Genomic DNA, 12639 nt, shown 5'->3' with positions numbered 1-12639 from the left:
TATGAGAATAAACACATTGCAAAAAACAGTCGCATCTTCTACTGAAATAGTGGGTTTTATGAGTGGTTTCTTCAATGTTTTCGAACAATCGTGGCTGTAATTTCGAAGACAACATAATAACAAAACGAATGTCATGGTGAGCACAGACATGTGCTTTTTAACGTCAACGTCACGGCTAGACTAAGTTTGGTCTGTGGCTGCAGGAGAATGCCAAATTTCTGTAAACAATGCCACACAAACCATCAGACCTTTAAGACATGCAAGACACACAACTGAACAAGCTATAATAGCCTTCCTTAATGCAAAGATGCATTAGATGTAGGCTACCACCCTTCCCCACTCTTTATTGGGGTGTGTGAACAATGTTTGTCTGGCACATCCTCAGCAATGAAGAAAAGTGTGCAACGGGACAACAGTGTTAATATTCATGCCATAGCCTACAGTGATAGGTGACAAAAAAGTATTGCAAAGTCAGGGATTTGGATAAGCTTTATTTGACCAAGGTTCAAGGATCAAAGGGATTCAATAGCCTACACTTTAAAAAATGAATAAAACTCTAAAACACACAGGCCTACATTAACAGACTTGTTCCTAAATGTAAAAAAGTTAAAATGGTTACACACAAATGTTTACCACTTATGGCCTTGGTTACAATTCAGATAAGACCTTTATGTGATTTAAAAATAAATAAATAAATACATAAATAATCAAAAGTCATTGCCGCTTTTTCAATCTATTGCAATTGCCTATGACTTTTGGTCTGCAGTAGGGGACTTGCAAGGTGGCAAGGATGGACTAAATCCCTCCTGTATTTTTAGTGCTGACTTTGCAGAGGTCACACTGTCACCCCCATGTTATCCGCCGATTTGTTTCAGGGAAATATGTGCTGCCCTTAGAGCTCTCCAACACCATCACAAAAGGTGGACTATTTTGGTTCTCCATTGGAGTTTGACATTGGTCTGTTGTGAGTAGACTGACATTTTATCAATTTGTCTTTGTGAGGACATATGTACTTCGTAGTGGACAAATCAAATGTCCTATCGTGTCCATTTCCTCTGAGTAAAACAGTTGGACGTCATGTTTTGCTCGTGTTCCTGCAGAGTATGACCAACTGATAGAGATGAGGGTAATAATCCCAAGGTCAAAGGCGGATGTGTGGTGAAGCAAAGACTGCAGGGAGCCCTGACAGACACAACAGGGTTTGCTACATGGAAATGGACATGCTGTGGCAAAAGGCAAACACATTTCAGATATAATAATTAAAGTGGCTTTACATTTTTTCAAAAACGTTTGGGAGAGGAGACTACAATTTACACACAATGATTCTGTATTTTACTGTATGATGATCATGACTAACAAACATAGACAGCTGTTGAACCCATAGCATAATGAACATGTGAGGGCAGAGATGAAAAAGTATAGCAGCACATTTTGAATAACATAAAGACAGTTTTTACCAGTGCACAATTATGCAAAGGTGTTCAATGATGACATTAAATATGGCTATCTAAACATAGGTGTTTTAAGACAAGAGGGAGGAGAAGCAAGCTCTCTGTGTTTACAGCTTAGTCACTCACTGTGAACAATGCTCGGAGTGTTATGATTGAGTTGTGCAGCTCCATATATGAGTGACACATCACACAAATACAGGAAATAGTGACCACAAATCTGACCCAGCTTCTTGAGGCAGGCAACAATTTAAGGAGTATCCAAACACAAATCAGTCTGGAATCCAAAGTTTTCACTGTTTGTCAATAGCTGTGCTGGAGAGGAGACTACAATTTACACACAATGATTCTGTATTTTACTGTATGATGATCATGACTAACAAACATAGACAGCTGTTGAACCCATAGCATAATGAACATGCGGGCAGAGATGAAAAAGTATAGCAGCACATTTTGAATAACATAAAGACAGTTTTTACCAGTGCACAATTATGCAAAGGTGTTCAATGATGACATATTAAATATACCTGAGTATAGCAGAATACTTCTGTGCTTTCCATCTTAAGTTTAAAAAACTCATTTGGTTTAAATATCCCATGTTTGCTCCATTATTACAAAACCCACAGTCCTGCATTTTCTACTTTGGGTTTGCCAGTTTCAATGGCTCTTAAGGTTAACTCAGTCGTACCTGCTGTTGACAATATTTTCGGTGACTTGCCGTGTCTAATTTGCGCTATACCACACTAAGCAACACTCCTTGGAGAAAGCACAAAACTACATGTAAATATGTATTTATAATGTTACAAGCAGAGGCATGCACATGCAAGGGTCACTAGGCTCAGGAGATCCCATGCACAGCATCAGCCTGCTCCATTTACTCCCTCTATGGCACTTCATCATCCTGCCTACTACACCATATGAGCCAAGCCATTTGGGGAATGAGGACAAGTGCACAATAGGCTGGAGTGGGACCGGGAGGGAGCACAGATACACATACACAGTGGGGTGAAGGGGCACAATGCAGTGTAGCAGAAATGATGGCTTGATGTTTTTTTTATATATTTACATAGGCCTATATACTTTACACATCATATGGAAAGGTGTACATAGTATTGCGTTTTAACAACTTTCTTAGTTTTAGACAGGTTTGGTGTAATGGTTCCAGTTTATGTCTGAAAAAAGTGGATGTCAGCAGTGCAGTGGCATGGTAACTTATAAACGGGCAGTTCTGAGCATCTTTTGAAGAGCAGTTTAGGCCTATTGCATGAACGTTTCATCAGTCACGGTGTTATGTGTATTATGTCACACAAAGACATATCCAGGACGAAAGTGTAGAGTCCATCACAAAAAAAATGCCTCTGCTTAAACTGTAATGTCAGCGGGAATTTGTGACAAAGAAGTCTTGGTAGGTATCTGGCGGCCCGCTTCGACTTTGTTCGTTTTCTCTAACTTGCCATTAGCGCCAATTTGCCTGATCCTGGGGTCTGAGTCGATCTCATATCGATACTGGTAACCCTCCATCATGTCCTGGCATCCGTCTCGCAACTCCACGATCCACTTTTCGATGTCCTTGCGGTTGAGGAAGACGACGAAGCAAAAGACCATACCCACAAATCCACAGACCAACCCCAGGAGCACATAGGATGTCTGTAGGCTGAGGCCGTCCACCTCTTCCATCATCATCTGACCCCTCTGGTTGCAGTGGAGGACCTTCGCGCTGAGGACTTGTACCGCGACGTGTCGCAGCTGCCCGGGAGAAGCGCAGCGCAGTTTCTCTAGGTCTCCAACTCGGACCTTCGAGTTGTTCAGCCAGTTTGCAAACTCTTCCGTCCCACATGCGCACAGGTATGGATTGTACCCCAACCGCAGCCGAGCCCTGTCGAGCCTCTCCATTTCGCGAAGCCCCTCGGCGCTGAACGCTGTGAAGCGGTTGCCGGTAAGGTCCAGGTCCTCCAGCAGCTCCACACCAGAGAATGTTCCGTTATAGATGGCAACCAGAGAGTTGTTGTCCAGACGCAGCTGTCTCAAGTTAGGGAGAGGAGAGAACATTCCTGGGGGAAGCAGGAGCAGACCATTGGCGGAGAGGTCGAGGCGACGGAGGCTCCCCAAGCCGCCCCACCTGAGCGCAGTAATAAGGTCAGTGAGTGCAGTGTGATTGAAGAGAGAGTTGCTGAGGTTGAGCTCTTCTAGAGGACTTCCCGGCACCATGAAAGCCTCAGGATGAATAAGGGCGAGCTGGTTGCCATTCAGGTCCAGAGAGCGTAGCATTGTTAGAGAGGAGAATGTGTGGGATGCTATCTCGGTGATACTGTGGAGTAAAAAAATATATATATAAGGCCTACGTGCTCTTCAGTGTTCTATGCAATACAAAATACACACTGATGCTGAGCACAAAGCAGTCAGACTCACCGATTAGTAAAACACACACACACACACACACACACACACACACAAAGACGTTATTCTATTAACACAAACACAAACATGCAAGCCCACTCTTGTAGTTAGGAAAATACATTTGAGTTTGAATTCGAATTTGAAGAAATTAACATCGATACCTACCCATTGTTGCTTAAAATCAAATTGGTGACATTGTCCAGACCCTGAAAAGACTCGTATCCAATCCTTGGAATCAAATTTCCTGTAATGACAAAATGGTTGGTATATCCCGGGATGCCTCCGGGCACAGTCTGGAGGTCCAGTGAAACACACTTAACTGTTACGGAGGCTTCGAAACACTGGCAACCAGACGGACACGCAGTGGACATTGAGAGCGCTCCGAGGATCACAGAGAAAATGGTTACACAGCTGCGCATTTTGCAAATCCAAGTTTGTTGTCCCCTCAGTTCAACAACTGCAAACTGCCGTCAGTTATCTTCTTAGTTAGTGAAGTGTGCCGCCTGCTCATGGTACCATAAAGTTCCCCTTGTAGATTTATACCAAAATGTATCATTATCTGTTATCTGTTTCTTTATTTCACGTAGCCTACGTTCGCACGTTCTCTATTTGCCAAAAGTAACGGGAGAGTTCGAGGGGAGAGCGAGTCTGTTCGGACAACACACAGGTGCACTGCTGTATGTACGCTGTGCGGAGTACAGTAGTGCCTCACAGAACTAATATACAGGGCAGGTGACGCAAATCTCCTGGGATCATCTCTCTTAAAGAGGAAGGAGTATCTGTGCGTAAAACTGACGCTACAAATAATCCAGATGTATAGTAAGATTAGACTATTTACATTAGTTGTATTCACTGGTTGAATTATTACATTTGACATACCATATTATTGTTTATTTTCATCCTTATATACAGCATAGCATTAACATTACAGTACAATGAGGCTTTGAATCATGCATCCTTATGTACCAAGTCAGTAAAAAACATGAATAAACAAAATACAATCTCTTTTAAAAAGTCCCTGTAGTGCTTCCCATGAACCTTCAATGAATGAAAAGACTGAGAATTGAAGCCAGTGGAGGTTGTGATTGCACCAAGGCAAAGGGGCACCAATAATAAGTACTGCTCAAATATGAAAAGATGGAATTGCATTTATCCATAAGTGTCATCAATTTTTGCTCGTGGATATAAATACACAGATTACAGCATTTCTGGCTGTCTGAAAAGCCAGTATTTTTATCAACCCTGAACAAGCGCATGTGGAATGGCCACTGTGGACATGTGGAATTGTGGATGCAGTCGGGGAGACCCGCATCCACATCTAAGGGGCTCAGCAGGGTTCTCCAGAGTGCAGGAGACAGTGGTACCCAGTCAATCATCAACGTACAGTCTACAACAGCAGAGATCCAGCATAAAGAAGAGTACGAATGGAAGCGTTATGGATTCACAATCAGTGATCATTCTGCCTATCGGCCTGTTGTTACTGTACAAGTCCCGTGTTTTTTTGTTTTTTTCCGAAGCGGTCCTGAATTCCGTTGTGCGTGTGCTTCCGCCCCCCCACGCCTGCTTCCCGTGTCTCAGTTACCGCAGGTTGAACGCCAGGGCGATGGTGACGACCACTCCGGTCAGCATCAGGAAGGGCAGCCAAGTCTTCAGGAACCCCACAAAGCTGAAGGACAGAGGGGGATAGGCATACACATGGACAAATGGGAGAGAGAAGGAGAGTGAAACAGATGTTGAGAAAAGAGAGAGGGAGAGGCTTACAGGGGAGCTACACCAGACGCGTAACTGAAGCGTTCCGTTTGCGACGCGTATGTTGCAGCCGGTTGCAGCAGTTAATAATCACTGTAGTCAATGGAAGTAGCTACATCAGGTGCGACAGCGGCGCGTACACTCGAAAAAAATAGACCCATCTTCTAAAATAGATTTTACGCCTCGCGAACGTAACGCTTCAGTTACGCGTCTGGTGTAGCTCCCCTGTTACTCTAACTGCAAATAAAAACAACCATGCCCTGCACTCCAAAAAGACATGTTCTGCAGCTGAGACAAAAACACATTTATTAGCAGTCAAGGACATGGACAGCACGGAGAGAGGACCTCACACCCCTATTCCCCCGAGGGCCAGACAGGGGGGGTTCATCATCCCATGGGTTTAGCAGAAGTCACCCTCTATGTGTCTGCATTCCCCCACCACCACGACTCTCCCCTAGCCGTCGTATCGTCCTGTCCTCTACTGCAAAACCACTCATCCAACAGGCCTCCAGCACACAGCCCTGGCGTAGCACGCAGCACGAGGGGGACCCTGTGCACGGCAGTGATGAATTACTTCTTCCCCTCTCTGCCAAAGGGCAGCCTGACCCCCCCCCCCCCATCCCAATCCTACCCCACCGCCAGCTGGTGGACTCAGCACAAAGGCGTGATGTCTCTCCGAACGCTTGGAGAACACACACACACACACACACACACACACACACACACACACACACACACACACACACACACACACACACACACACACACACACACACACACACACACACACACACACACACACACACACACACACACAGTTGCGGCAAGTTGTTTTACGTGGCAACTAGTCAGTCACTACTCTGTCACTACTCTGTCACTAAGGGGTTGTTTATTGTCTACATTTCACAACTTTAGGTCCACATAGGCAGCACAGTGGCATACATTCCAGGTGCGCATTTCTCCTCACCTGACATGTCTGCTGTGGATGAGCGAGAGCAAGCAGAGCTTGACCATGTTCCAAGAGGAGCTGTTGTCGTAGCGCATTAGGTTCAGGGCCATGGCCACGTGGGAATGGCAGTTGTCACAACACAGGTTGTGCTGTGGACAAAGCATGACAAATACACTTCCATTATGCTCCACATGTAATTGTGTTGTGAAAAACTATATTATCATCTTTCCACCAGTTTGTTTTGCTTTTTAAATAATCAACGTGTGCTGTAGTTTACAGTAAAGGACACAGCCCAGATGTGTGTCTACCATTCTTGTGCTGTAGTTTACAGTTGTGAGTGACCATGTTTTTCATTCATTATGTTTATTTGTTGAGATATCTATCCTTTGTTGACTGGTAATAAAGGACACAGACTATGTGTGGCTCTACCATTCTTGTGCTGTAGTTTACACTTTGTGAGTGACCATGTTTTTCATTCATTATGTTTATTTATTGAAATATCTATCCTTTGTTGACTGGTAATAAAGGACACAGACTATTTGTGGCTCTACCATTCTTTTGCTGTCGTGTACAGTATGTGACAAGTTTTTAATTCATGATGTTTATGTGTTGAGGAATGCCTTCTGTAGTGATAATAAAGAGGACACTCAAGCCGTAACTCTCACCATTCTGTGTTTGTACTCCTCGGAGGCGTCGTGCACTGCCATGTCCCAGGCATTGGCGCCTCCACTGTACACCTTGTTGCTGTCCAGCTTCCAGTACCTGCAGTACGAGACACACATGACCAAACGCATGAGAACAGGAGACACTGTATCCTGTTGTCCTGTTCTGTACTGTACTACTGCACAGTACAGTGTTACAACTAAGCCGCATAACGTACTTTGTTGGTCTCCCAAAGGCCATGTTGTCTTCCTGAAAAGAAAAAAAGAAAAGAAAGGAGAAACTTAATTGTAAAATCACAGCAATAATAGTAGATAGGAGATGACATTTTTCTCTTACTGACACTTTACACTTCATCAAAAATCATGTCAACCCTAACAGTGTATCACTTTACTCACAGAAACAAAGTAAGGTCCCGCAAAATCTCGAATGATCCCACTGGAAGTGCAGATCCCCATGTGACCAATGAAAGGCAAGAACCATCTACACAGAACACAGGCAACTGGTCAGTCCGGACAGACTACAACATTACTCTAAACACCGACACATTTATGTTGCAATGACAGAATGGAGCATGCTACCCACCAAAGATAGACAGATTCAGATAAGAACTGTAATTAGGCCTAGGCCTTCAAAGTTGGCGAGTAGAACTAGTATAACGTCATCATAACAACTAGGCTACTCCAAATAATAGGTCTGTGGCTAAACATGACATTAGACTTCATTAATCTCCTCTCGGCAGGATTATCATTTCACTCGTGTAGTCTATACAGAGTCCATCCCCAGGACTGCCATATTCTGGAAGTAGATTATTTATCGAACATTTGAGGACGGAGTGCAGAATTCACTCACACTTTATCTCTAAATTCTAGCGTTAGCAGAAAGATTTAGCGCCAAAATTGAGTTTATATGCATAATTTTCTTTGAACACCTTAATGTAATTTCTAGCATTGCATGGTGGTTTCATAAAATCGACTGTCATGCATTCCGTTTGGGACGTTGAATGTAGCATTCCTGTGACAGGTTAACTTCAAATAACAGTAGGCTAGCTACTCACGATAGGACTGGAATTGGTGTCCAAACAATACAATACGGATAACGGCTCATTTCTTTATCTATTTTTTCGAAACCTCCGTGGAAATTCTTCATGGCGTCTACTTCAGCCACATCCGCCATCACAATCTGTCAACTGATGACGTATTCGCTCCAACCGCGGAAGTCAAGGCATCAGCGAAACTGCGCAAGCTTCAATCATTAGAACATATGGATTTACCTTCAGCAATGAACTCCAACTGACGAGTGTTTCCATCATGTTTTGGTTCTGTTACACATATTGCTACACCTCGGTGATATCTCCCGGACAATGATGTTAAAAAGGTTCTGCGCATGGAAGCCCAGGCGCGCCTGCGACGCGGGGGGTAGCCTACGGGGATAAAACGCCCGCAGTTTCGAAGAAGGCATTTGTCCCCTTAATTAATTTGTTAGGCTATATGGAAAAAACCTTATCTAGGCCCTAGTTTTAATAATAGCCATTTTATCGGATACAGTAGGCCAGGGGTACTCAATTAAAAACTCAAAAGGTCCACTCACCAAATTTGTAATCTTTCCAGGGTCCGGAACAGTGCATTTCCAAAATTAGAAAAAAATGTAGGCTAAATAAAATGGCAGTAAACAAAAGGTTTGTGGATAATTCTGCTCGAAGTGAACATGCTTTGTTTCATAATGACGTTTCAAGTTTCCACTTTTGATAAGTGCAACTGTTTCATTACCTCCGCCAAGGGGGTTATGTTTTCATCAGGGTTTGTTACCACCGTCAAATAGCCTAAGGAGGCTATGTTTTCATCGGGGTTTGACTGACTGTCTGTTTGTTTGTTAGCAAGATAACTTGTTTCTTAAGGAAGAAACAATTACATTTTGAGAGTGATCAGGATCACCATTTGGAATCCAGGAGGCGCTTGGCGAAGGTCTGCGCTCTCGGAGTGCTAGTTAGAGATAAAACACATTGGTTTCGTTCGTGCTCCCCGCAGGCAGCAATGCTTATTTGCCCGTCCTGACGCACTCTGTCTGAACTCAAGATTTTCGAAATCCAACTTCAGCTTTTTGTCAATTTTGGAGCATACCATGATATTTGCTTGGCTTGCTAAAGAAACAAATACCGCTTGTAAATCGTTGTTGTAGGCTTAGGCTAGCTTTCTGATGTCCAGTGGGTGAGCCCAATGGAACGGACCGATAGACCACTCGCAGACCAGGCGCTCGCGGCTACACAATGATTTGTCATAGTGATGTATGCTGTTCAACCATAGGACATTAGGATTGGGCGCGAGCTACAGTTAGATGAGTGATCGGAAACACAGGTAGAAATCTCAACCCAATGAAATCCCGCTTGGATCACTATGAAAAAAAATAAATGAATAAAATCTCGGTTTTTGGCTCGGTCCGGATGTCACTTTGGGTCCGGATCCGGACCGGAGTCCGCCTATTGAGTACCCCTGCAGTAGGCTATATCTTATAGCATTCTGGGGGTTCCTAAACAATATGGGAATAACTGCCTGTCACAGCTGAGACATGGTTCTTTGAAGATTTTGACAGATATAGCATGTTGCATGCATAGGCTATGCATGTCAGATACCAGACAGCATAGCCTATTTTGAAATGTAGAAATGATTTAGCTTCAATAAACTTTTTTCTTTTTTTGAAATTATATTTTAAATTAATACAATCTATTGTTGAAATATTTGTAATAGCCTACTAATAGTTGATTATAAGGGCAAAGTAAGTTGCAAATCAGGCCTAATTAATCAGTCTGTTAATTTCTTTGGTCTTTACATGTGTTCTGGTAATTTGTAAAGTCATTACAAGTGTTCCCTCATTTTCTAACATTACAGCATTAAAAAAAACATAGTGGAGATGTTATTATTTCAATATACTAGAAAGTTTGAAATATCATGATGGTCAACAGTGGGTCAGTAGTCTGGCAGAAGTGCCAGAATCTGGAATTCTGCAAGGGTACTTAGATAGAATGGTACTCAATCACTGGCTGTCCAAGGCAAGAGTAGTAAGCTGCTGGGGTCAGTGAAGATGAACCAAGCTGTGTGTTAATATTTTGTGATATGTGAGATTGTCTGAGGTTTGAGAGAGATTGATCATATAGTGGAGACAGCAGAGTGGGATGAGAACAGTTCAGTTAATTCACAAAACAGTGATAAGAGAACCTGCGGGAGTAGCTGAGCTCACCTGAGGTCGTGGTGCAATAGAAAATAGAAGGGTTCAAGTATTGATCCCTGGGGCACAGCAGTGGAGGGGACACTGTCCCTGTGAAGACACACTGAACAAATGCCCTTGGAGGTATGATTGAAACCAACTGAGTGCTTCCCCAGAAATTCCCAGTTCAAACAACATAGAAAGGAAGATGCCACACGTCACTGTGTCAATGGTCAAGTCAGGTAAAATAAAAACTACTGACTGAGTTGAGGCTTTAGCTACTCTCAATCAATGAAGGCCCTTAAATAAGATACAGTTTTAGTATAATATATAAAATGTATTGAAATACTGGCTATGTTTTTAAAACAACAGCATATGGGTCTAAAAAAATACAAATACTTAAACTGGGACTTTAGGCTGGCCACACTGCTCTGATTCGGATTAGGATAAAATGCTATTTAAACGCTGGCCCATCTTTAGCCCGTTTTGCTTGCAACAATTGCCTGTGTTTCTATCCTGTGCTGCCTCTTCTACGGCCCCTTTCGTGTTCTTGGATTCCATGCTGCTTTGCTTCATCATTGCTGACGTTTCGTCCTAGGTAAGGCATGGCTCGTATCCACCACGGGCGTCAGACACATGGAAACAGGGGCACAGGTGGAGGATCCGGGCGGAGTGCCAGTCCTCAGCATGGGAGTGGGTAGATGGCAGAGGTGGTGTGGGGGTCAAGAAAAAATGTTCCAGGCAGAGGCAGAGCTATGCAAGCACTAATACCCATAGGGTGCCTCTCAACTTCTCTCCTCGATCCTCGATCCTCCAGGCTTGTTCCCACTGATCTAACCAACACTGGATAGACTACCCCATTGTTGACGCCCCATCATTCTTTAGATCGGTGAGGACGAGGTCCGAGGACGGAAGGGAGGATGTATAAAAGACTAAATGAGAGGCGCCCATAGGCTACACCGAGGAGGGTGGGGCTGAGATAGAGAGACAGTATAAGTGACTGTTCACTAGTCGCTACATACAGTGCTGAGTGCAAACCCGGCACAGTGCAGGCCAATTTGGGGAGTTGTGTTTAGCTTCTCTGTTGTATGTGGGCCAGCAGGGGGGGTTTCCACTCACTCCCCTCCCCTCGCGCACGGTGAGGGGTAATGCATCACACACACGGTGAAAAACAAGCCATTCAGCAGAAGGGCTGGCACTGTGAGAAATGGCGACGGTGCCATATGGGCAAGCGGTGTTCATCATCACCAGCGCCTGTGCGGAGGCTGGAGAATGTCGGGGCAGCCAAGCTTCCGCACCGACTCCAGGTCATCCATCCAGCTTGGGGGGGTGCAACAAGAAGCAAAAATACCTTTGCATGCGTCATCACTTATTTAAGAGGAAGACTAATCTCTGGCCAAGGAACTGAGATCACGACTGCGATGGTGTGATAGTAAGGGGGGCACTTCAACACAAAATAACAAGACCTTCCAACTAGATTTGGGTTTCTTTCCTGCAGAACAGCAAAATAATTAAGACAGACCATGGTGTTGAACTTGTGGTGTTGCTGTAAGGGTGAGAAGTGTAATGACATTTAGTTTTGTGGTAACCTATTAAATTGATAATATTGTGATACAATTTGAATACAATGACAAAAGGAAGATGCAACACTCAAAATAGTACTGTTCAACAATATATCGTTTTTTATTATTATTCCTCTCTTGCTGCAAACTGAGTGACAACTGTCAAAGGTAAATGAAAAGTTGAACAACAAACAAAAAAGAGAAATCTTATTGAAGAAATATAGATGGAAGCCTTATTTTTACTAAATGTTCAGTTCAGCAGATTTTTTTTCCATTTCATCTTCGTTGCTGATTTCTAAATCTAGGGCTTTGCTGAGCTGGAGGAGAATGTTTCAGAGGTAAACTTCTGGCTGGTTATAAGCAACAGCCTTTAAAAGATCTCCACACAAACACCTTGCCTGCATACTGTGGGGATGCGCCAGCAATGGTCAACTGTATTCTTCTAACAACAAAAAAAGTCTCAAAGAGCAAACGGAAAACAAGACAGATAAAATCACCCCTGAAATTATTTGAAGCTGTTAAATGCACAGGAGGCGTACGAGTCCTCACAGGCTCTGTAAACAGCTTACTTTGTGTGTATGTGCAGTTGTGTAGGTTGGATTTGTGAGTACAAAAAGTCAGTTTTGTAATTCATCAATTTCACTTTTTTTTTGTTGTTACAAAACAAGTCTGA

The 12639-nt window shown here is 43.5% G+C and overlaps 2 protein-coding genes across 2 annotated transcripts; both read right to left on the bottom strand.

Moving 5' to 3' along the window:
- Positions 1-494: 494 nt before the first annotated feature.
- On the bottom strand, positions 495-4569 carry tpbgl (trophoblast glycoprotein-like). The gene is made up of 2 exons (XM_062539239.1): positions 4011-4569; positions 495-3756 (listed from the first exon to the last, which is right to left on the bottom strand). The coding sequence occupies exons 1-2, from the start codon at positions 4262-4264 to the stop codon at positions 2811-2813; spliced, it is 1200 nt and encodes a 399-aa protein (XP_062395223.1). The 5' UTR covers positions 4265-4569; the 3' UTR covers positions 495-2810.
- Positions 4570-4721: 152 nt separating this feature from the next.
- Positions 4722-8384, bottom strand: tmem222a (transmembrane protein 222a). Its single transcript, XM_062539240.1, has 6 exons — positions 8261-8384; positions 7602-7686; positions 7424-7455; positions 7209-7305; positions 6562-6692; positions 4722-5511 (listed from the first exon to the last, which is right to left on the bottom strand). Exons 1-6 carry the CDS (start codon positions 8377-8379, stop codon positions 5424-5426), a joined length of 552 nt encoding a protein of 183 aa, XP_062395224.1. The 5' UTR covers positions 8380-8384; the 3' UTR covers positions 4722-5423.
- Positions 8385-12639: the final 4255 nt, after the last annotated feature.

The sequence above is a fragment of the Sardina pilchardus genome, chromosome 6, assembly GCF_963854185.1.
Source record: "Sardina pilchardus chromosome 6, fSarPil1.1, whole genome shotgun sequence".
In the NCBI taxonomy this organism is placed as follows: Eukaryota; Metazoa; Chordata; class Actinopteri; order Clupeiformes; family Clupeidae; genus Sardina; species Sardina pilchardus.
This window is presented reverse-complemented; position numbering and strand designations above follow the sequence as displayed.